Below are 25,091 nucleotides of genomic sequence, written 5' to 3' on the forward strand. Positions count from 1 at the left end.
TCAGCCTGAGGCCTGTTTTGTCCCCCTCAGTTACATGGAGTGTCAATAAGCACCTTTTAGATTCGTTAAGAGGCAGAAGTGAATTTTTAATTCACTCGAGACAGCAAGTCCAGCACATCTGTCTGTGTACTGAGCCACAGCACAGTCAGGAGCCAAGCCTACAGCGTTTGTCCTGAGCCTGTGCAAAGTGCAGAGACGTGCCCATGTCCTTGCGAGGAACCATCCCGCCCGGCTTCTCGTTTTTGAGAGATGGAAACAAAACCAAGGCCCGAAATGCAGATTTTGCTCGGAGCGCCTGCGGCGGCTCGGGAGCGGAGCTGACAGCCAGACACGGCGGGAGCATCTCCCCTCCTCGGCGAGACGGAAACATCCTGCCAGGAACACCCGCTGCTCCGGGCTCTGCCTGCACCCATCATCTGTGAGCGGCGAGGGGCGCATCCTGCTGGGAGCCGGCCATTCCCTGGCCGCATTTACGGGAGAGCCGCGATGGTCAAAGCGCATCGGGCTGAGAGCAGCGCGGCATCGGAGCTGCAGCCGCAAGTCTGCTAGGGCTGCTCCCTCTGGCGGGAAAAAGCACTCCGCTGGCGAAATCCTTCCCCTCCCTCGTTTTAGAAGTCATTATTTCTCCTTCTTATTTTTTTTCTTTGTTATTTTTGTTCGGCTTTTTTTTTTTTTTTTTTTTTTTTAAATTTTTTTTTATTATTAGTTTAAGTGAGTAATTCAAGTTTCCCGGGTAGTGCAAGACACGGGGCAGTTTCCATCAGACAAAGGCTGCACTTTTCCAGCCCCTCCACTGGGGAGTGGAGCTGGTGCCCAGGCAATGCAGAACAGCGATTACTCCTCCGAGGCGGACCCGTGGCAAGTGAGGGACTCGGTTTGTCCTCTAGCAGTCCTACGAATATGCTGTAGCTGTGTTTGGTTTTGATTTCCCTCTTGTGGTTACAAAAATAGGGCTTACTATAATCATAATAATATTAATGATACAAAATAATTATTGTAATTATATACCTCTTGGCAAATTATTAACACAAAGCAGCCCAAAAGATCCCTTTGGATTAAAAAAAGGTGATAACGCACAAATGTTAAAAAAGACAAAGTCTTTGATAAAAAAGAAGGAAAAGCAATCTGCAAATGAATGCATTTCTGTAAGGCAAGGTGTTACCTTTAGTCTTCCATCAAGATTTAGCTCAGATTCTGTTGTTCCAAGAAATTATTAGAATTTGGCTTGCTTGAGCTTATCAATGTGGTAACACAGTTTCAGTGCTGGTCCCAGTTTCAGCCCCAGGTATTTCATGATCATGTCGCTTTTCAGCAGTAACAAAGCATTGCCATCAATTTCCTGGTTTCAAAAGAGAGGAAGAGAATCAAAATGTGTTAACCCCCCCCTTTAAGTGCTGTGTCCTGACACATTAAACAAGGTGAATTAGAAACAGCATGTCATTTAGGGTAGAGCTACCTGAAAAGTCATGCATTTCAAAATTTCATTTAAAAAATTGAAATCTGAGGTGTGATAGAAGGAAGCTGTAAAAGAAGGTTTAATTAAATACTACCTTTTATTCTTCAAGGAACTTCAAGATTAGTTTAGGTTTTCAATTTCTTTTGCAATTAAAAATAGAATTTTTTAAAAATAAGAGTTGCTCTAAGTGCAATTCTGAGAAAAGCCAGTCAGCCTTGAGAGAAAGGAATGAGTGATGGAGTGAAGGATGTAGCCACATTAAACTGCTAATAGAATACCCCTGGACCTCAGTTTCAGATTTTTCCCTAGCTATCTGGGTGCTTCACATATCTCCAGTACTCTTATACCCAGTGATGCAAGTATATGGTATATGTCTGTGTGTGTGTACACATTTATATGTTTCTTTTTCTCAAATTGAAGACAGTAGTAACTCGCTTATTGAATTGCATTTATTATTAAATTTGCTGAATTTTAATTTAACCCTCATGTAATTGCCACCAAGCTCAGCTGTTTATCCCAGAACTGTTGGCTTGAAAATAATTTGAAATTATGAGGTACTACTGCAAAAGTACCTTAAGCCCATAGAGAAACAGATTCTCCTTTACTATGGGCTTGGAACATAGAAGCTTTCAGCTGTACTATCCTTCCTTGGACCCAAAGCTCGTCTGGTTTTTCCTGATTATATTGTGGATTTGCCAAAAAATACTACCTGTCCCCACAGCTTCCATCACATTTACACATTTGGAGTGTCAGAGCTAAAACATCCCAAATGCTATGTGCATACACACACACAGATACACACACACCAGTACTTCTGCATTGTGTTCTGTGGTTTTGATGGTCAGATCTTTCCACTGTGATCCATTGCCTACTTATTAAGCAACCCTATGGATCCTAATTTGCCCTGATCATTATTATTCCATTCACTAGGTGATTTATCTGTTGAGCAGTTAAGGTCACTTTCTGATTAACTCAATCAATTAATGCTCCTCATTTTGCAACCCCCACTCTATTCATAATAGAAACTCTCTCCACCTCCCTGCTCTCCTTGCCATTATTTTAAGGAAGCTAATGTAAAGTAAGAGTAAGTGTTACATATAATTACTATTTGCATAAGAAATAAAATAAGAACTCCTTTAACTGTGGTGCCATAGGGTAAAAACACTGTCAAGGGCCAGGTTTGGAGGCAGCTGTTTCTAAATGTTGAGTTCAGCATTTTATTATTTCCATTATTATTTCTGTGTAGGGGTCAAGATTAAACTCCATGACAATAGTATGCCAGAGGGAGTATTCATATCCAATTAAATATCCCAGATTAGCCATTTCCCTGTGCAGATTCTTGGCTTGACTTCTTTACAGTATTACTGTGTCAGCCTTTTTAAAAATAATTTTTAAAGAGAAGACTCTGATAACATGATTCCCAAATGTGCATTAGCCCCAGCAGAAGATCTTGAACCAGGTCTGGAACTGGTGACATTCAGTGCCATCAGGGCCACCTGTCCCCTCCTCCTATCTTCCCTTCCCCCGTCTTTCTGCCAAGTCGTCCCTGCTGATGGAGTCTCCACGGGATCTCACACAGTGCTGCTAAAGGTCCCTGGCCAGGGCAGGGGCTCCTCTCTGTGAGACCCAAAGCCCTGTCAGGATGAGCTCAGCTGTCCTTGGCACAGACATGCTGAAGGAGCAGGCAACAGCCGAGGGGAGCTGCTAGGAAGTTCCTCAGTCCTTGGTGGGCACTCTCAGGAGCTGCCTGTGACAGAGCTCCTCGGGTGTCTTGGCAAGAGGCAAAGCTTCTGCTGCTGGTGGGAAGAGCAGACAGAGTGGGACACCCTGCAGCGCCTTTTGGGGCAGTGAAGGGCTTGGGCTGCAGCTGCAAGAGCTGCTCTGAGCACTGAGGAACACCCAAATGGCCTGGTAGAGCAGAGGAAAGCACACTGCCCACGCTCAGGATACATCCTCCAGCTGTTCTCTCCCTGCTGGTCCCAACAGCCTCTCTCTCCCAGCTCAGATGAGCTGATTGCCAAAGCAACTATTTCGGGCATAGCTGGGCCTTGTCAATGACAGTAAGTGCTTCTAAGTAAATTATGCACCTGCTCCACAGAAAGATTGAACATACAGGAAGATATGGCTGAGGTTAATGGACTAATCACTTGTCTCTCACCCCAGGGGTCTTTGTGCTAATCCAGATGAGGTTGAAGGCTGAAAAATTGCAGGGATATATATAACTCAAAGGTGTAATTGAATTGAGTTGTGTGGCAATCATACCCAGGTTCTCACACCTATGGCATATTTTACAAGAAAACCAATGATAAGTAGAGCCCATGGGTGCTGGGTGTGCAACAAAGGATGACAGGGACAGTCTTTAGTGGCAATTTAGCTTGATCTCTTTGGTCACAGAGCAGCTGCAGTATCATGGCATTCTCCAGTGCAGCTGGCCCAGGACTGCCTGCAGGCTTCCCAGGCCCTGCTGCTGCATAAAACCATTCTTTGCTACAAATGGAGACTAGACAGAATTAGTGCTTTAGCACTCTCCATATGTACAAGACAAACTTTAAAAGTAGGGGTTTTTTTTGGTGTGGGGAATATACCTGTATGCCTCAGACCATGTCAATTCTCGCTCCCTTGCGTGAAGATTTTCTCTTGATGCACAGCCCCTTCTGATATTGTCAGAAACTCATTCTATAGCAAGTTCCTTCAAACCTGAGGGTGGCCTGTCTGTCTGCCTGGTTGTCCATGTGACCAATAAAGGCCATGTTTTAGTTATCAGCTTAGAAGGCAGAAGACAGGAAAAGGAGGCCAGCACCTGACCTGTGCTTGCAGATTTGGCCCTACACTGCTGTGCCTGCTGTTGTTCTCATCCCACAGACCTGCCTGCAGAATGGCAGATGGCCTCAACACCTTCCTAGGGTGAGCAGACACCAAGGCCTGTGTTCATCTTCATTTTCAGCTGTTCCTCAGCCAGCTCCTCTCCTGGATCTGGAAACCCTGGAGGCAGAGTGTAGCTGGAAGTCCATTTACCTCCCTCAGCTCTTGTTTGCATCTCCACAGCTCCACTTGTCTCTGCTGGCATAGGGGCAAGCAGTGATCAAGCCCACTTGCTGTCTCTGCAGCACTGGGGGTGTTGCTCAGGACTCAGGAGCAATTCTCATTTAAACCTATGTCCAGGCACTTATATTAAAACTTATGGCCTCCAGCTGAACACAAACGAGTCACTTTTAGGGCAAAACCCATTTTTCATAGCCAGACTGAATTAATTAAGGAAAGATAGAGAAGGCAAAAAATGCTAATACTTACATTGGTGTCAACTCCATATATAGCAGCAGAACAAGAAACTCCAGATCAGACAAGTTTATTGTCTTCCCCTTTACTAATTAAGGATAATATAATTTCCATCACTGGAGGTTATCATCACAAAAACAACTATCATATCCTCTGGAGAGTCAGCAGGGCTGTTAAATTTGGTTATGTAGTTACATAACACTGAGTGGAAAAAAGATTAAAATATTGGCTGTTTTCTGTTTCTCCTGCTAAATATCTAGAGACACATAAAAAATGCTCTTCAGAGAAGAATCATATACATCCTGTGAAAAAAATTGTCATTGAAACAAGGCTTTTTCTGTGCCAATCTGACAGTGAAAAATGAGCACCAGATCTTCAGTGCTTTCTCTTAGGCTTGGCAGAGAAACAATTTATGCTGGAGTAGCTGGGAACAAACAGTGAGCATTTCCTAAAGACACTATTATGGTTTCCCCATTGAAGTATAAATGGATAGAGTGGCATAACATAGCACAAAATAGAGTGGAGTGGAGTGGAGTGGAGTGGAATGGAATGGAATGGAATGGAATAGAATAGAATAGAATAGAATAGAATAGAATAGAATAGAATAGAATAGAATAGAATAGAATAGAATAGAATAGAATAGAACTATTTCAGTTGGAAGGGACCTACAATGATCTAGTCCAACTTCCAGAGCAATTCAGGGCTGTTTTATTAGGGGCACTTTCCAAAGGCCTCTTTAACACTGATGAGCTTGGGGTATTGTCCACCTTTTCACAAAGCCCATCCTAGTGTTTAACCACCATCTCAAAGGATAAGTGAAATTTCTTTAGCCTAAACCATCCAGAGGTGTTGAACTCCTTGCCAGGCCCTGCATTCAACCTGGTTGAGCAAGCCCAAGGCTGCTGAGGAGCTGTGTGTGACATGCACTGGAGGTCTCTTGTTAAATAACCTAGAGGTGATGAGGGGAGCCTTCTACATACGTGTTTTCTGAAGAGCTCCACGTGGGGGCCTAAAGCTTGAGGGTCTGCATCTTTCACAAACCAAACCACATCATCCACCGTCCAGGTCAAAGGATTCTTGCCTGATGGCCGAGCTGCATCTTGTTGTTCAGGTGAAGGACTTGAGGCTATTGGTACAAAAAAGCCCACAACAGTGCATTAGAATGGCATGCAGAGGTTTCCTCATTTGTGACTGTGACTGTGACTGTGACTGACTGTGACTGTGACTGTGACTGTGACTGTGACTGTGACTGTGACTGTGACTGTACTGTGGCTGTGCAGGGCTTTGGCAGCCTCATTGCAGCACTGGACATTGGATCTGTGAGTGCAAGTACTGCCTGAGATGGCAGCATAGGGAAAAAAGGGGAATTGCAGAAGTTTCCAGTTTGACTGCTTACTGGAAGACATTATCCAATTGTGTTAAAAAACATGAAATCCTTTGGTCCTTGCTGGGGAAGGAAAAATGTGCCACCTGCCAGGCTCTTAAACCAAGCTGCCCTTGCTGTCTGATCTGCAGCAGCAGGGATCTTGGCTCAAGAAGACCCTCACACCTCGAGAGAAAGTTCTCCAGCACTGAACAAAGGAGTTTGCCATTGAATGTGAAGGCTAGAGGATAAAATCAGGATTTAGCAAATAGGGCTTTTTAATTTGCATTCAGATATTCATACTTGTTTCAGAGCTTAGCAGGTTTTCAGTCCCTATCTTCCTAATCTTAGTCTCTCACAAAGCTGATGGTCCCCAGTGAATGCCAATTTGTAAAGTTACTACAACATGTGAAGATGAACATTGCACATGTGACTTTTTAATGGTATAACCCCTCGATGATTTAAGGTGACTTCAGCTTGCTGTAGCTTTAAATCAGGTGAATAAAGGCACATTGGAATGAAAGTGCATTTATGTTTTTATTCTTAGTCTCTGCAGAATTATAAATCTCAATCTCCACCTGAATATAATTTGTACCTCCACTTATGCTGCTGCTTTATGACAAGAACTGTATTATGCTATGTTACAGGAAAGCTGTTTCCATTTGTTTATATCCACACCAAGCAAACTTTGCATTAGCAGGCTGCAGTACAAAGATGCATTAAATGGTACTTGCTCACATCTGCTCATCTCCTTCTGTCAAGGCCCAGTTTTTAATGAGAGAAGTGAAAATGGAAAGCAAGTATACACTACAGAATATCAGAAATCAAACAGAAGAACATGTGTAGAGGGAAATCACAGATATCTAAACTAGAGCCTGGAAATAACCCAAGTAGCCAAGAGGCAATCAGAACTGCTGAGGAGAGAAGGGGTGAGCTCTCCAGAGAAACACTGAATTTATAAAGACAGATGAGATGTGTGAGAATCCCTATGCATGAATCAAAACACTATCCAAATGCACGTGAGTGAAGGTGCTGGATGGGTTTGGGGGTTATGCAGATTGTCACTCCATTGACTTCAGTAGAGCTCTGGTGATTTATATTAGCTGAGACTCTGCCCATATACACCCAATAATGGGTTTATGTGCATATTTGTCCTTTGTTCCTTGCCACCATGCTCATCTTACAGTATAATGTAACGAGGTGTATTTGCAGTTACTCAGAGTGAACTCCAGAAAGCAGCAGTGCTATGAATGTGCAAATCTGGTCGATGGTTTTCATAATGAGATGAGATGTAAATATCATGATAATTGCACTCTCATTTGCTAAGTCACTGTTCTGGATGCAAAGGACAAGGAACAGCCGCAGGTCCTTTTAATTAGACAGCAAGGACCAGTGTTTGTATGGACTCAGGTGACCCTGGGCTCTGCTCACAAAATAAATGCAATACACAACGGTACAGACACCATCTGGAGCCTTTGGCATGAAACAACAAAGACAGAGAGTGCAAAATGAACAGGGCAATCTTGGCCAACCCCTGGATCATCAGTAACATTGAGGAACTCTGTCAGGGACAAGTGGGAGAACTGAGACTTGTCTTGGAGGCAGAGGATCTGTCAATGTTTTGGATGAGAGCTGATGTGCTGCACCACCTCAAACCAAAAGTCCAGAAAAGGACCACGCTTTTGCAAATAGCCAGAAAATAGAGGGAGGAGAGAAAGGTTTGGCTGTGACCAAAAGACTGCAGAAGTTTCTCTGCTACTGCCATAACATGGTCAGGGGAGACATGCCACTACTGAGGAGCACGTTTTTTCCCTTATATTTGTATAAAATGTAAGGAAAGCCCAGAGGACTTAGCCTGAGATTTACACTGGGAACAGAAAGGGCAGCCCGCAGCCCACTGACTCCTGCCTGCAACCTACCCAGGAAAGGGCAAAGGGGAGTAGAGAGCCCCAAGTACAGCTGGGAGCCCTCACAGGTATTGGAAGTATCTGTAATAAAAGGAAGGGGGATGAGAAGAAAAGGTTGAAATGACAGGAGGAATCTATTCACTCCTTTGCAATCTAGCAATCAATAGCATAAATGTGATTTCTGAAAGACAAATATATAAATGACCTTTCTAAAGAGACTGCATGGCTAGAATTCTTCCAGACCCTAGCAGGTGAAGATAACCCTTTCAAATGCCCGATGGATAGCATAATAGCATAATATACAAACAAGAATTATGTGTCAGTACTAATTCTTCAAATACTTTTTCTTGTCTTTATTGACCTAATTATTATCAAATTTTGGATTCTTTGCTGCTTTTTCATGAATTAAGGTGCCTTAATTTACTTGTAGAAAATGTTATTAATAAATGTTATTAATAAAACTGAGATACCCTCAGTTTGCAGTAAAATATCAGTTTTAGCTGATGAGTCTGGAAACAATCTGTTTTTCCATATATTTCATAATTTATTTTGTTGATTAATTTATTCGGCTTTTTAACACCGTAGTTTACTCATCTGAGTGTAATTTCTCAATTTACAAAAGAAAATAGATCATTTCATGTCTACATAAAGGCATGGGGTTTCTTTCAATAGCATCACTTTGGTGAAAGATTATATTAAGCACGAAAGTGTTTGATGGCAGCAGGGCAAGAACTATACATTTTTTTCATATCTGAAGGTACTCACACTTAACCTAAGAATTAGATAAATGAGGAAGTCTCATGTCTCCTGGGTATCCTATGCCATCCTGTCATCAGAATTAATCAAATGATAATGAATACTCAGATTACAAAGAGATGGGAGTGCTTGCGACCAATAATTATTTTTAGAGATCATAATCTAGGTCAAATCCAATTTCCTGTTTTTGACAGGTGGCAAAAATTTGTCAAATTAATGGAATGGGATATGGAGATTTAGGTAATCAGAGGGAAGCACTTTCCCCTCCTGCCTCAAACGATGCTGGAGAAGGACAGTGAAGAGGTTCCTCTGCAGGGGAATGTCTCCAGGCATCCCAGTCAAGACCATTGTCCACACAGAAACATCTGGAATCACCAGGACAGTGGCAAAAGATGAGTGAAGCTGAGGGAAAGGGGTGGCCTGGCTCAGTGTGAGTTTTCACCCCACACTTTTCTCTGCCACTCATCTTTAACCCTTGCACTTCCTGAGAAGGAGAATAGAGACAGAGCCAACAGCCAAATGGCTGCAGAGGCATGACAAGGAAATAAAATGCCAAAATGGAGTTAAACCTGCAAAAGAAGGAAAGCCAAATAACAGACTCCCTAAATATGTTCTTGGCAAACAAACAGAGCCCAGAGGGAGTACAGTCATTGATAGATAAGAGTGGAAAGGGAGTGACAGATGAACTTTAATATTGCTGCAGGCCTAAATGATTTCTTTGCCTCAGGGGAAGGGGGTGGGAATGAAATTTTAAAAGGTTCTCTCTGATTGCACTGGAGCAGATAATAAGGAGCAGCAGATCTACTGAAACTAAGCAGAAGTAGCAGACACTCAAAGGTGCAGAGAAATGGGAATTATTTTAAAAAATAAGTCACTCCCCAGTATAAACAAAGAAAGGAGGAAGGCTTTAAGATATTTTTCTAAAAAACTAGGGCAACCAAGAAGGAGAAGAAGAGATGCATCAGACAAGCAGGCATCTGGGAAAACAAAATTCTGAGATGTTTGGGGCAGGACAGGGTGTTGACACACCATGATCAGCAGAGAGCTCTGCAAAGAACACCGGGCTCAGCACATCTGTTTGCACTGGCTGGACACGTCACAGGAGAGTCCCTGTCCCACTGGCAGCATGGCATGCATGGGATGGGATGGGATGGGATGGGATGGGATGGGATGGGATGGGATGGGATGGGATGGGATGGGATGGGATGGGATGGGATGGGATGGGATGGGTTGCAACATCACAGGTGCTCCTCCACCCACTGCAGGAGCAGCCCAGCATGAAAACATTAAATGTTTATCAGGGCTTTCTTGCTTTGCCTCTCCTTTGCAGGGGAAACTAAAAGACATCTCACTGGAAGCACTGAAACTTTCAGACTGAAATGTCCTCAAAAATTAGCAGGCAGGCTGTGTTTGCTGAATACAGTGCTGAGGCTCACAATGCCTTCAGCAGCTCCTTTGCCTTGGGGAGGTGCTGGATCTGCCCCCCCATGAGCTGCTCGCAGCATTATTCTGGGAAAAGAGAAATTTCAACCCCCATGCCCACAAATGTTTTCAGAAAATATATGTATTAATAATGCCTCTTTAACAAAGACCCTCAGGTGATAATAATTAACTGCTAATACTGGATAATAAAATCTCCATAAAAATAACAAGCTACAGGGCAAGGTTAAGGTTATTATATTGTGGTTGAACACACAATTCTTCATACTTGGGATAAAGGCTTTGTCTGTTATGTAAGCAGGCTTGGAAAGGTTTATGATGTCCTTGACTATTCCTTCCCTAATTTAAAAGCTTCAATTTGGCAAATGATGACAGAAAAAGTGCATGTTTATCTCTTTGCAGCCCCAACTGGCTTTCTGAAATGAGATTTTTTTGCATCTTTTTTTTTTCCAGAATTTTTTAGCATAATCAAGGAGAATTAGGCATCAAGCTTCCGATCGCATTAATGAGAGCTTTGAGGTTTAATCTCATCCATTCCGCTTGAAAGACATGTTCTGCTAGGCACTGAGATATGTTTTATGATTATGGCTTTTTCCATGATATTTGCCCACCATGATAAATAAGGCAAGCTATTTTTCAAAAGTATCCATAAATAAACAGGATTGGTTTGAGTTTTCAGATATATTCTTCCTCTTTTTAATGAGCCCATCTCTGCCTCATAAGTATACAAACTGAAGAGGATAAGAACAGAGACTGACACGCACCACTTACTCATCTTTGCTTACTTATGATTCAGCAACATATAAATTATGCCTAGAAAGAAGAAAAACACATGCACAGATTCCAAAGACCTTTGCAAGAGAGGATTTGTGAAAACAGTATTAAAACTCCAGTGTGGCGGCCCTAGGGCAATTGCAGAAATGTGTGTTTTAAAAGTCTGGGATTGCCAGTAGAAGTGGAAGCAACATGGTGGGTGAAAATATTATTTCTTTATGTGAAGTAATACAATCTCTAATTTTAAGGAGGAGTGGGTAATGCTTTGTAGGGCTCTGGTAAGAATTCCAGTGTTACAGAGGTGATACTATGGGAAATAGTGAAAGAGATGAAACCAGGCTGTGACTGGAAACATCACAGTGTCTTAATGCTTGAAGTGATATCATAATGAATGTGTGGACACCTTGACTTCATGGATGTCACTGTATTGCCCACCAGAGGCACAGAAAAATGCCTGGCCATGTCTGAGGGCAAAGGTCTCTCTTTTGCCTCAGCACAGCTTGTGCTGTGGACTGTGGGAGACTGCTGGAGTCTCCAGAAAGCAGCTGAGAGGATTAGGGGAAGTGTGATGGATGGTGCACTGGCTGTCTGTGCTGCCACACACTGGTGGAGCACAGGGGATTGATACAGGGGGTTGCATGGGTTTGCATGTGCTTCTGTGGTAGACCCTAATCTACAGTGGGTGATACCAGGACAATAAATGCCTATAAATTAGGAAAACCCCAATAATATCAATTAATTAATAACCATTTTAATGACGGCACTACATACATTTCTGTTTTAGGAAGCCTTTACTGTTGAGCTGGCCAAATGACCCAGAGACCTCAGAGGAACTCAGAGGCTGTGCAAGTGTCAAATGATTGTCATATAAAAATTACTAAGCTGTTTTGGGATGAGTTCTGTTAACCCCAGGTATTACATGTAGTTTCAAGTAATTTGTTACTGCTTCAGAGGCACTCATGTCATGGATGCCTGGTGCAAAAGCAGTCTCCCCCTCTTTGCTCCTCAAAGATGCTTTTAATGGTTTTAAGACAGAGAAACAGAGGAACCTGTAAAGCCTATTGCATGACCACTTGATGACTTATTTGGTTGATTCAGTTCTGGAAAAAATCATGAGCCATATTTCAGCCTTTCATTTCGTAAAGACTGAGTGTTTTGTGTGAAGTCATGAAAAGAGAGACGGAGGTGTCTCCTGAAGCTGAGCTTGCTACTCAGGACTATGTGGAGGTTTCAGGAAACATTGGCCAAGACTGGGAAACAGTGACATTCAAAGTCAAAAATGAAAAGGGAAAACAATGCAGCTGAACAAGCTTAAGAAGCTCTGATTTTAAGCTTCAGTCCCTTGAACATAGTTTCTGTCCCCTGATACCAAGGGTTTTCTCCACACAACATGTTCTTATGCACAGAAGTTCTGTGTATTATGAAAATGCACAAAGAATTCAGTAAGCCACAAAGGGATTCAGAGAAAAAAAATCTTTGAAGGGTTGCTAAGTATCAATCTACCACCTCCGTTTGAGGAAGTGTTTGAGCCACAAATTTCTGAAGGCAGAGAGGGCAGTGGGGATGCACCACCACCCCTGGATTTATCCCTTTCCTTGGGGCAAGCTGCTGTTTTATGCTGGAGACAAGATGTGTGGCTAGACAGACCTTTGCTCTGAACTGCCCTGGCTCTTCATATGTGCTGCAAAGAGACAATGACTCATCCTAAGGAGAACCATCAAGATTTTTAAGGCAAGTAACAACATGGTTAAATGGCTCCTCACATCTGCCAACTATAAAGCTTGGCAAAAGGGTCCCAGTTCTGCTAGGAGGCTCTAAGGAAATGGTGGGAGAGGGGTAAATGAATCCTCTGCAGCACCTGATTATGCCAGCCTGAGAGACACTGAACAAGATCTGAAGGAAAATGGCTTTTCATTTCCTTTTCTGTGTAACTGAGGCCACCAATTCCTAGTGACAAACTTTTACGAGTTGTTTGCAGCGTTTCTGTACTCTCCACTTTGTTTTGAGTAAAATTCACTCTGTAAATAAAGAATGAGAGAATCATGAGAACTGAACACTTATCAGTGGTCTCTATAATAGAGGACTAAACCAACAAAGAAAATGTGTGAAAATAATAGCAAAATCAGTGATAGTTTTGGGTGGATATTGAATATAAGAAGGCAAACTTAGATAAACAAATACAGAGACGAATACTTGTAATACATATTTTGGAAGAATAATGTTCTAAAATATTAAATAGTGAAAGTTCAAGAACAAGAAATAATACAGGTGCTGGGGAGCTGAGGAATATGATGGAGTTAAGCAAAGATTAAGCAAAGGATACTGGAAAGAGGCTCTGGAATGGCTTCCAAGCAAGAATATGCAAAATCAATTAAAGTTTCTAAGGGAAATGCAAGGGCAAAAAGACAGTGTAATGAGTTAATGGTAGACAAAAGGGCTAGGGGAACCAGTAATCTTTAGCAAATATATCAAGGTTTTTAAAAAATAGTATTAGAATGGCAGTAGATTCCATTAATAAATGAGGAAGGGGAAAAAACTAATGACTTTAAAATGGCTGAGACATTCAACTCCTTTGTTAGATCTATCATCAGAATGAAAAATGCATATGTGAAGTTTGAATAACTAGTGAGGGGTGAAGACACTATTGGCATCACTACATATAGAGATCTGTTGACTGAGAATTTGGAAAATGCAAACAAAGTTAACTGAAGTTTAGTAAAATAGCTAACCCATCTGATGAACTTGGGTAATTTCTAGAGGAAAAAAATCATGGCCAATAGGAACTGTAGTGGATGAGTGGAGCAACTGCCCCAGCAAATGGTAACTGAACAAAAATACAAAGAAATGTAAGAAGAATAACTGAATGGAGTGGTTCCCATGGCATTTCTTGAATTTTCAGATAAACTTCTTGTGACTTTGCTTCCTGAAGAATAAAAGAGCCTTGAGCAGTGAGCTGAATGATTTTTTAAAATGTATGTTTTGTTAGGGAGTCTTTTTCAAGCAAAATCTGGCTTGGTGTGTAATTAAAGGGGCAGGATGGGCACACAGCTAGGAAGCAAAACCTTTGGCTAAAATGCTTTAGGTACTAATACCTGGGTTTGCCCCACATCACATCTTGTACACAGCTGGTGTCACACAAATAACAAATATTGCAGGCAGTAGAAATCTTTGGGAGGAATGCCTTATATATTAATGTCTGTATGTCTGAGCTGATTATAGCAGGTGTGATTGCCACACAATTATACATAATACTTACGTTTACACAGCAACAGCATTAGAAAACCTTCACCTTTTTACTTAATGGTGAACAGACCAATTCTGTATTTACACAGGTTGGTATGTCCCCTTCAAAGTGGAAGCAGGAGTGGACTGGATGGATTCCATCACAGAACCACCATACTGATTTCCTTGGGAGTTTGGGAATGAGCCAAGACTGCAGCACAGCAGCACTGAATGGAAGATGGTACATTACCACTTGTGTCTCCTTCAGGATAGCCCCCATTCCTTGTTGGGCTGGAGGTCTGCCGGCGCAGGGCAGCAGCTGAGGACCCCCCTGCAGGCAGGAGGGCAGGCTGGGGGCTGCAGGAGGAAGAGGAGCCCCCAGCAGGGTGCCCATCTGCAGCGCTCTGCCGCACGGCGTACGCGGAGCCCACGGCGGCGTCGGCAGGATCCGCGCTGTGCTGCTTCCTGCCGGGAGCATCAGCATGGAAGTCCTCTGGTATAACTGTCTCTGCCCAGCAAGACACAGAATACACCTCAGGAAAACAGAAACTTTTTAAATCAACCCTTGAAAAAAAATTCTTTTTGGCCAAAATTCCCTTTTTTTTTTTGGTTCCACAAAGTGTTTTCACTCTGTTTTCAACTTTCTGTTCAGATAGCTGGCCTCAGGAGAGATCCTTGCTGAGAATTAATAAACAGTGAAGGGAAACACAACCATTCAAAGTCAGTAGAGTCACAAGAGGGAAACCATAGCTTGATATGAGTCATCTATGTCAGCTTACAATATTATTTTCTGTAAGTCCTGGGCTGCTTGATCCAGGTCCAATTGGACTCACAGTGCTCCTCAATACACTGAGACTAGAGCATTGAAAGGAAGGAGGCAGAGCAGGAAAACGGGATAGGCAGCTTATTAGGTTCAAAATGCCTGGCAGCCATCAGGAAGGAGTGAAGGTAATAAACCAAAGCATTCTGGCTGCAATTACCAAAATTAATCAGAAGCATCCTCAGCTGCAGACATCCATCAGGCCCAGTATCCTGCAAGGATACAGGCTTGATGACTGATGAGCACACCCAAGGTTTATCATGGGCAGTTATGTGTGAGTAACTTGGACCTGAGTAAGGTTCAAATGTGCCAACATCACAGACAGCAGCAAACCACTGGTTTCTTTCCTTTCCATTGCAATTTTCACGTATGTAGGAGCTAAATACCTTGCTTTTCAGATTCCTGGCAATAAACCAAATTTTGCACTTCAAGACCTATTTTGGAGACTTACATTCCCCTATGCCTGGGGGATGTCATGCACAGGTATGAGGCAGGCCTAGCTCCAGATTTCCAGTGTGCAGATATTTTTTTTTGCCATTTCCCCTCAGACTTAGGCTCAGATTTGTCACTGTTTGGACTGACACTTCCATGCCTGTGTCACTATCTTCCTCCTCCAGTCTCCTCATATCCAAGTCTTTCCTATTTGTCTTTTTTTGTCTGCACAAAAGATGGCCACAGATCTTCCTCCTTTTTCCCACTGCCATTCTCCCTGCAAAACCTGCAAAACCAGCCCTCCTGTCACCTGGCCCCAGTATCACAACTGGGACACAAGCAGAGCCCTTGGAGACCTCTGTGATACCCAACCTTCACAGAACCTGCTGGCACCTTTAGAGATTCCCACTCCCACTGGGTGTTAACACCTGGCAGCCAGGGAGCCCCTGGATTAGGGAAGTGCCTTCCATTGCCCCATGACATTTTTCTGGGCTGTTGAAAAGGCCACTTTCCTCATGTGTACTCTCTCTCCAAAGACATCTGGGTAGGGTGAAATTTCCCCCATGGTGTCACACATCAACCTCCTGGCCAGAGCAACACTCTCCTCCTGATGTATTGTGCAGCCTTATTGAGTCACAAGAAGAATTTATGCTGGAATTTATGCCATAAGACACAAACTTCATTGTCAATAGATGGTGAGGCTCTATATAACAGAGTATTCCTTTTAATCTACATTTTCCCTCTTTTCCTTAAAAAAATCCCAAAAAACATTATTTGGCAGCTGTGTACAGTAGTTGATGTTAAATGAATATGATTTATTTTGACAACTCAAATACTCAGGAGTTGTTCCATGCCCTCATCTTGGCTTGTGTGTCAGACCACAGCACAGATTTTTTTAAAAATTGTTCTATTTCAGTGTTTCTGTCTTTTAAGATTTTGTCCCATTCTGGGCCGAGGCTAAACTCACCATAAGGCAAACATCAGATTTGAAGGAAAGCTGCAAATGTGAAATTTCCTCACTTTTGGGTAAGTAACTTTCCTTTAGTAAGGCTTTTTTCCCTTAGATGATTTGGATTCTTACAGCATGCATTCAGGTGTCCTGCTGTTTTCTGCCAGGAATTTCTGAGTTTGATTCTCATACAAATACAGATAGGGTATAATTCAATTGAATTCAAGGGAGTTCAGATAAAGTAACACATAAGAGAAATGGGAATCAGACACCCTGAACCTTTCTCCCTAACCTCCAACAGATGCCAAAATTATATAGTGATTGAGCTAAATACCTTGCTTTTCAAACTCCTCCCAATAAACCAAAGAAAATCCAATCAAGCCTCCTCATTCAAAGGAATTTAATTACTGTGTAGAACACTTGCAATAAAAGCCTCTTATGCATAAAGAAGATGGCTCTTTCTGCAGCATCCTGCCTGCACTGCATGGAATAATTATGCCTCTTGTGAATCATTACCTCTTTATTCCAGGAAAAGAATGCTCTTTTAATATGATTACAATATGAAGAAGACATAGACTATCAAAACAACAAACAGCACATTAAAAGAGCCCTGCTAAATAAACAGCATACAGCTTTTATTGCCATGGATATAAATTACTCCAAAATTTTTGAGCAGACACCAGGGATTTTTTGATGGATGTCAGACTGTCTCAACAGTCTGTGTGAAATAAGACATGTACAGATACAATCTCCCTGTGGAAAGACATCCATTAATTGTGTACAAGACTACAATAAAGAGCCAACCTCTGTCAGTTCTGTTCCTAACCTTGCCTAAGACTCTTTTCTTGATTTAGATCAACTTATTCCACATCTCTGCTTTGGGCTCCAAAATGGGAGTAATGATGCCTATTGCCATGGAACAAGCCAGAGCCTCTGTTCATTACTGTATGAAACATTCCCCAGTGGAATGTTCTCTGGGAATTTGAAAAGTCATATTAATGTCTTCATTATATGTCTTCATGACCAGGGGGAGCAGTCCACTGCCCAAAAACTAAAAAACCCAGTGGAAGCTCTTTGTATTCCTATTTTTCCCGCTCTGTTAGCTTGCACCACGGAGAAGCTGCATGAGTTGAGGTTCCACTGATGATGTGCACAAAAATATCTGCATTTTGTAAGCTCCCAGAAGGCTTTGTGAAGTGTGTGGCCATCACAGCTTCTAATCCCACTTTGGCCAATTAGGAAAAAAACAATTTTTCTGAGACAATGGAAGAAAATTTAAGTCTCTATTGGGGTTGAAAATGCAACAGCTAATAAATCTGTAGCTTAGCCTTTCTGTATTCTGATACACTTTCATATTTTATTTTGTAGGTAGTCAGTTCCACATATTAGTGAGAAACTAGTACTGATGCTTTAAAGCAGGATTTATGAGAAAGCTGCTTCAAGCTTTTGCTCCATTACAACTGTTCACCACCCTGAGATGCTTAAGCCATTTTGGCATAGTTTTCCTTTCCAGGAATGGTCCACAGGCAGCAGGATTGAAAAGCCCAAGGCTGTTACATCCAGCACACCTTAAAATGCAACAAAGAAGGAGAGAAAAAAGCCACCGTTGCCTTCCCAGTTTAAAAATTCTAATTTCTTTAGCTGAGCTTCTTAAAAGTAGCAGTCAGTAAGATTCCTAGCTGAGTTTGTGAAGATGGGTCAGCTGAGAGTTAAAAGAGCCTGAGAATCTGCAGCTAAAATCCCAGCTCTGCTGCAAACCTCTGGAGTGATCTTGGTCAGGTTATCTCTGGACCTCAGCTCTCTGTTAGGATGAAGGAAAACATTTGTTTTGTCTCTGTCTTCTGCAACAAACACTATGAGTTCTTTGTCCCAGCAGTGCTCATTTGCCACTGCAGAATGCCACATGGATGCACACTGCAGGTGTGAATGCAGAACACAAACACTGAGCCTTTGGTAGCATCTGGGAATAGAGACACTCCACAAAGACAAAAGAATTGACTCTCATTGTACATTAGGAAAGCAAACGAAAACCAATTTCAAGTCAAACAGGAAATGAAGAATAGTATATACACAGGAAAGATGATCCCTAGCTGACCTTTTCCTGAGCTGATCTAATCTCCTACTTTTTCTTCCACATCTTAAAAAAACCCTAAACTGAGTTTGTTAGAATCTCTGCTAGGCAAAATCTCCTTGTACACTCCAGAGACACTCTATTCTGCCTACTCTCCTCCCAAGCCAAACATTCCTTGCACCACTTTCCTACCTGCTGCTGCTCCCCTGTCACTCCTCATGTTACATCTTTCTCTCCCCTCACCTGTCTCAGGCTCCATTCCCTTATAGCCCCTAGGTGCCTCTCACTCTGCTCTTTCCTGTCACCTCTTCCTACTCCTTCTTCCATCATATTTACTTTGTTCTAACACTGCTTCCCTGCACCTACAACATCACCCTTTTCCCATTTTGCCAGTTATTTCCCTGTCTCTCTTTTCTATTTTCTCTCCTCCCACACATATGATTTTCACAGCCATTTTCTCCCCAGGCTGTTCCCCTTCCACCCATCTCATACTTTCATTGATCCAGCCCACTCCTTCTTCTGTGTTCATCCCCAGATTGCTCCTTGGAGAGCAGAGCCCAAGGCCAGGCAGTGAGGTGGGACCGGAGTCCCTTTTCCCAGTTAACAGGCCATAGCCTGCACAGCCATGAATGGCTGCATCTGGGTGAAGGGTGCATGGGGCACTGCTGGAGACCCACAGTCCCTCCTCCGAGTGCTGGACACTGATCCCCAAACCGGGGACTGTCTCTTTTACTCACCAGTAGCTTCTCAGGAGGGCTGCTCTTTCTTCTAGGACAATACTTTAATGTCATTTCATAACCTTTTACTTTACCACCTGCAATGCTCAATCATTTGTATTTTCTTTAATTAAATTCCCCATTATCTTCTTTTCCTCATAGTCAATACAGATTTATTTTTGTCTTTCTTTTCTCTGCCCCCACTATTCCTTTTTTTCTGTCGTCTCCTATTCTTCATATCATTTAGTGATGGGCTTTGCCCTCTGACCCTTCCCTGTACCTTTTAAAGTGCTACCATATATTGTCTATAATGGGTTGACCAGATGTGAACTCCATATTTTAAGCAGCATGATATCATAGCTTCCTCAGACCTCTCCCTCCTCCCAGCCAGGGACAGCCTTTTTTCATCTCCAGTCATTTTGAGAGGAGCCAGCCACAGTCTCAAAATCCTATCGAGAGGCTCCTTCTTCGTATGGTTTTATCTTTGCCTGTATTTTATAGTTCCTGTGCCTGGCTCCTGCTCCCTGCACAAGGATGGCATTTGCCCTATTGGGGAGGTGGGAGCGGTGGGAGGAGATGGAAGAGGGAGGAGTAGGGGAAGGGAGAGGGGAGGGGAAAATTTTAAGCGGCAGCTCAGAAATCCTGCATCTCAGCCCTCATGAAAGGAAAAATACAAGTGAGGAAACACAAAAAGCAAATGCTGAAATGCAGGAGGAAATCCTTCAGATGAGTTTAGCTATCAGTTCAGTCTAGCTTAAACCAGAGAGGGAGAGAGCAGAAAGGTATAAACAGTATTTAAGATTGTGAAAGATATGTCTTGGCTCTGAACTGCCATCTTCTGTTTCAAACATCAACTCTTAAAAGATTTTAAAAGACTTTTTTCAGTTCCTTCCAAACAGCCTCACACATTTCTGTCCAGTCAGGAATGTACCATGGCCCTTATCTTCCCTGCAGTTTGAGCCTGCATGCATCTATCTAAAGATAAGACTCTCCTGTGATAGATTAAGACTTTCCAGCCCTGGCTGCTGTGATTTACTCTGGGATTACAGCACCAGCCCATTCCTTTTAGCTCCACTGCCCATCCAGACACGCAGCACAATGAAAATATGATGTCACCCCTCAGCAGATGTTTCTGTACCGTGTCAGCATCACTCTCTGGTGCACACATCTGCCCCTACACAGCTGGGCAAGGACCAGTCCTGGTCCACACCAGCCCTTGTGGTGTGGCTGACAAGGAGAACATTCCAGGGAGTGACATCTGGTTGTGGCAGCAGAGTTACTGCTGGCCAAGGCAGAGTGGCACGGACACAGCTCCCCAGGGAGTCACAGCATCCCTGGGGATGCTGCAGAGGCAGTGAGTGAGGCAGCCCAGGGCAGCCACCAGCAGCGGGCCAGGCTGGCATGCCTGTGGTTTTTAGTCTATGGGAGAACATTTGCATGGCTTATAGGAACACACAGTTGCATCCACAGGGGAAAAGAGGGGGCTCAGTAGTCAGAACAGGAAAATGTAAATATGCCTCATTCGCTTGTGAATGCAGATATTATGAACACTGAAACTATGGTCACACTGTGGAGATAAAACCTGAAATGAATTCTCCAGGGTTTAGTCTGAGGCTTTACTGCACCATGTATCATCCAGCTATTTTCTAGCTGTGTCCTAGCTGCTAGAAAATATTTTGCAGTAACTGAAATGCTGAGTCCCCCAAGGTGAAGCTGCCAGTCAGTTAACATCAAGAATCTAAGTTTTTTTTAGAGAATTTTCCAAAATCCAATGTTGTCCTGATTAGGTCTTCAGCGTAAGCAATTTTTTTTCATTATTTAAACAATTTCCCTTGAGTGTTTGCAGCCCAGACAACAGCCACATTGTGCTTAATGCAGTAGAACCAGGGAATGAAACCAGCTGGGAACAGATCAACATGGTTTTATTGTCCAAACTGAATAAAAAGGTAGAGTAAATTCAAAAGCTAGCTGCTGACAAATATATTAGATTTAATAATAAAAGGTGCTCGTGTGAATAAATAACCCATTGAGGAATTTTTTCCATTTTTAAAGTGCTTGGGGAGGATTGAGTAAATGCATTTTGTTACAATAGAGAGGCTTTAGTTCTATGTTACAGCACAGGCAAATTGTTTAGGCACACGCACGAGTGAAGGCAAAGGGATTTCAATGACACAGGGATCTAGGTTGTAGGAAAAGTCTTGTTTCAGTCTCTTCCACCTGATTTCAGACCTGTTCCTCCTTTCTCTTCCCTTCTTCCTTGCCTTTATGTTATGCCAAAGTGTACATCATGAAAATAATATTTATCAGGGTTGTACAGTTTTGTATCTTAGCACAGCAATGGTTCTGCAATGGCAGAGGGAGATGGGAGAGGCTGTGATCGATCCTTTCAGTTTCCAGCTTCTAGCAGTAGCTAGAGGGGTTTTTCTGTCAAGGTAGTTTATAATGCACTCCATATCCCTATAAATCAGCATTGATACAAGTCACAAAAAAGCTGTATACGGAATAGACTAGATGAAAATTACTGAGTTATTTGAAAATTTCAAGGTATTCTATACTGTGAGTCTGTTTTGCTACCATCATGATGAATGTCCCTGAATCACATTGCTTAGTACTGTCTTAAAATATTTAATAGTAGTTTTTTATTGTTTGAAAAACAAACATACAAGAAGTGAGATGTCTACAGCAAGATGCAGTGACTGCAAAATAAGCTGTGTTTGCTCATTATTAAATATAATAATCTCATCCAGAAATTAGGTAGAATAGTACATATAAAGCATGAGGCTGTCCATGTGTTTGTATGCAGGTATAAGATATTTTATAAAGTCTTTGCTTCATTTCTCCCTGCCCAGTGCTGCTGCTCTGCTGGTATTCTGATATCAGAATATCCGTGTGGTATTTCTTCTGCCATATAAGTACAACATATATGAGCCCTGAACTCTTAGCTCCCCTTCACAAAACCTTTCTTTTCCTGTCTTCTCTGCTTCTGACATCCCTGGCTGACCTCAATCCCAGCAGCTAGGAACTCAGCAATTCCCCTTTGCTGAGCCCTTTTTATCCCCTCCTCTTTCCATGATCCTACAGAGCCAGTTTCCCTCCACATCCCTGTGCTGCTGGGGAGCTGGGCTTATCCTGGGACCCCATCCTGGGACTCATCCCCACCCTCACTGCATTTGCCTTAAATCCAGTTTCTCTGATGCAGACCATCAAGCCACTGCCACCTTTTTGTGTGAGTCACTTCTGCAACCTTTCTTCTTCCATGAAGAAACCCACCACAAAGTACCTGATTCCCCAAGCCACAATTTGCAGCTCATTTTCAGTCAGAGGATGCACTTCTCTAGCCCAGCTGTTGGAGGTGCAGCTCCTTGCCTTGCACCCTTACCTTGCTCACTGCTGCCCATGGCCAGCACAAACACCAAACTGCACATCACCACCAACAATTTGCTTCTGGTGTTCTCTTAATTGCTTTAATCCCCTGCTTTGCACTCATTTTGCCAACAGATTAATGTTCTTCAGGCAGATGCTGTGTGTTATTACTTTATGAAAGGCATTTTGATGTATTCTGTATAATTACTGCAAACAAATAAATCCTAAGGAACTGGGGAGTGCTGTTGATTAAACAGTGGCCAAGACTTATCAAGAAAAAACAGTGGATGTTTTATTTCCATGGAAATGGAAATGCCACTGTGTGTGGGTTTCCATTTGTTTTGTAGTGAACTGGGAAAGGATAGAAAGAAACAGAAGATAGATAAAGACAGATAAGGGAGGGAAGATGGTAAAAGGCTAAGAAAGAGGGCAACATGAGGAAGGTGAAAAACTGAGCTGAAAAACTAAAGACCATCCAAGCAAAAACCAGTAATGAAAAAAATTCTGAATCTTGTTTGAAACCTGTCATAGCCCTTTCTCCACTCTCAGCTGTCTCTGCTTCCTGCCATGGAGGCGCAAGCCCAGGCCTTGACACAGGCACCACATACCAGAAGCACGGGCCCTCTCATCCAGATTCACAAGGAAAAGTTCCCCTTTCTTCCAAAACTTCTCTTGTTTTGTCTTTTTTATCTTTAACTTAGTAAGTGCTGGATCTTGACGTTCATCTTTTTTCCCACTTGCATCTTTGAAATACCAGGTGACTCATATTGGTTTATTCTTGCAGCACTTGCATCGGTTTCCCATCACCAGTTCTGGCTAGTGACCCACTCATCTGACTGCTTGAAATACTGGTATATTGGATCACAGGTATTTGGATCAATATTTTAAAAGTTTAGGAATAGAAATTCCTTTTTCAACTTTAATTTAACCTATTTAAAATAAAAGCCTGGATTACTAAGTCCAGGTATCTCCTAAAGGAATCGTATAGCTCTAGGGAAAGGTTTTAACCAGCTAAAACAAAATTAAAGCTAAACCTGGAGCTAAAACAGAGTAACTACACATGATTTACCTGACTAGGGCTCTAAAAGTGTCTGTGCTTCCTCCACATAACTCTGCTTGTAAAGCCTGAATTAAATGCATATACCCAGGGGTATTCTTTTCTGTAGTGGATATGATCTCATCCATCATGCTTCATGCATTTATGCCCATCATTTCATCCACTTCTCTTATGCATACCCTTTGATATGGAGAAATAAAGCATCCTTAAATTCTACTTCATAGCTTGGCTCTCTTTTCTAAGCTCCATGGCTGCAGCCCAGGCGATATCCAGCGCTGTCAGTATCTGTGCTGTGGCACTGAGCACATCTTGGGCTGAAGGACAAAAGGGCCTTTGGGCTTTTCCTTATTCCCTGCTGAGAGCAGAGTGTCTACCCCCCAGGGGTAACTTTTCAAAAGGGATGAACTTCTTTGCACCCCCTCAAGTCAGGGAAGGTAAAGCAGCCCAGCAGAATGTGGGAAGGAGGATTTCTTTTGGGCTGGCTGCTGAAGGGATGTCTACTTACAGCTTCATTGCTTAGCATCCACAAAGAGATACAATTTCATAAACTTAAAGGAAGAGAATCTTCATTTGAGAGTTAGCAAACAGTAATCTCACAACTCAAAGGTCAGAAAGTTCAATTTATCCAATTCTGCCATTTCTATAGAGTCCAGGCAAAATACATCACAGCTGAATTTTCTCTCTTCCAGCCATCTCTTATTTTTCTTCCTGCTAGGATTTGCTCCTTAGTGTATATTTTATTAGTTTCTTCTGATCTAGCCTTAAAGGATCTGAATGCTAAAGTCTCTGCTACCTTGGAATGGTGCTGAGGAAGGAGGGAGGGAGGGAGGGAGGGAGGGAGGGAGGGAGGGAGGGAGGGAGGGAGGGAGGGAGAGAAAGAGAGAGAGAGAGAGAGAGAGAAAGAGAGAGAAAGAGAGAGAAAGAGAGAGAAAGAGAGAGAAAGAGAAAGAGAGAGGAGAGAAAGAGAGAAAGAGAGAAAGAGAGAAAGAAAGAAAGAAAGAAAGAAAGAAAGAAAGAAAGAAAGAAAGAAAGAAAGAAAGAAAAGAAAGAACACATCCCAACCTCTCTCAACAGTACTGCAGGCTCTGTCATCAATGCAAAAGCCCCAAAGACCATATAAACTTTTTATATTATACTTTGTTGTGGCTGGATGTCTCTGCTCCCTCTTTAAGAGTGACCTTAATGTTTTATTTATTGTTTAAAGGATAATGATCATGGTAGAGGAATATATGAGGCAATAAATGGCCTTTGCAGGTAATTAAATGCTGAGGAGCCACTGAAGCTATTGATAGTCATAAAAGCCATTTATTCCAAGTGTGCTGAGAAGCCAGGAGCACTGTTCCTCATAGCATGCAACAAGACAAGATTGAACAAGCCATAGTACTAGAAAGGGGAAAGAACATTTTTCTTACCCTCTGAGGGCTTGAAACTTCTGAGCTGCTGTTTATTTGGTGCTTGCAACAGAAAATATTGATTGTAATAATATGTG

General features: G+C 42.5%; 1 protein-coding gene across 1 annotated transcript in view; it reads right to left on the reverse strand.

The window, feature by feature from the left end:
* Positions 1-704: 704 nt before the first annotated feature.
* The window catches only part of SCML4 (Scm polycomb group protein like 4), a 42,408-nt gene continuing 18,021 nt past the window's right edge, over positions 705-25,091 (reverse strand). The window contains 3 exon segments of the mRNA XM_056486585.1: positions 705-1,339; positions 5,713-5,858; positions 14,445-14,702. Coding sequence (XP_056342560.1) covers positions 1,214-1,339; positions 5,713-5,858; positions 14,445-14,702 — 530 coding nt within the window. The 3' untranslated portion in view covers positions 705-1,213.

This window comes from Oenanthe melanoleuca, chromosome 3 (genome assembly GCF_029582105.1).
Source record: "Oenanthe melanoleuca isolate GR-GAL-2019-014 chromosome 3, OMel1.0, whole genome shotgun sequence".
NCBI classification, from domain to species: Eukaryota; Metazoa; Chordata; class Aves; order Passeriformes; family Muscicapidae; genus Oenanthe; species Oenanthe melanoleuca.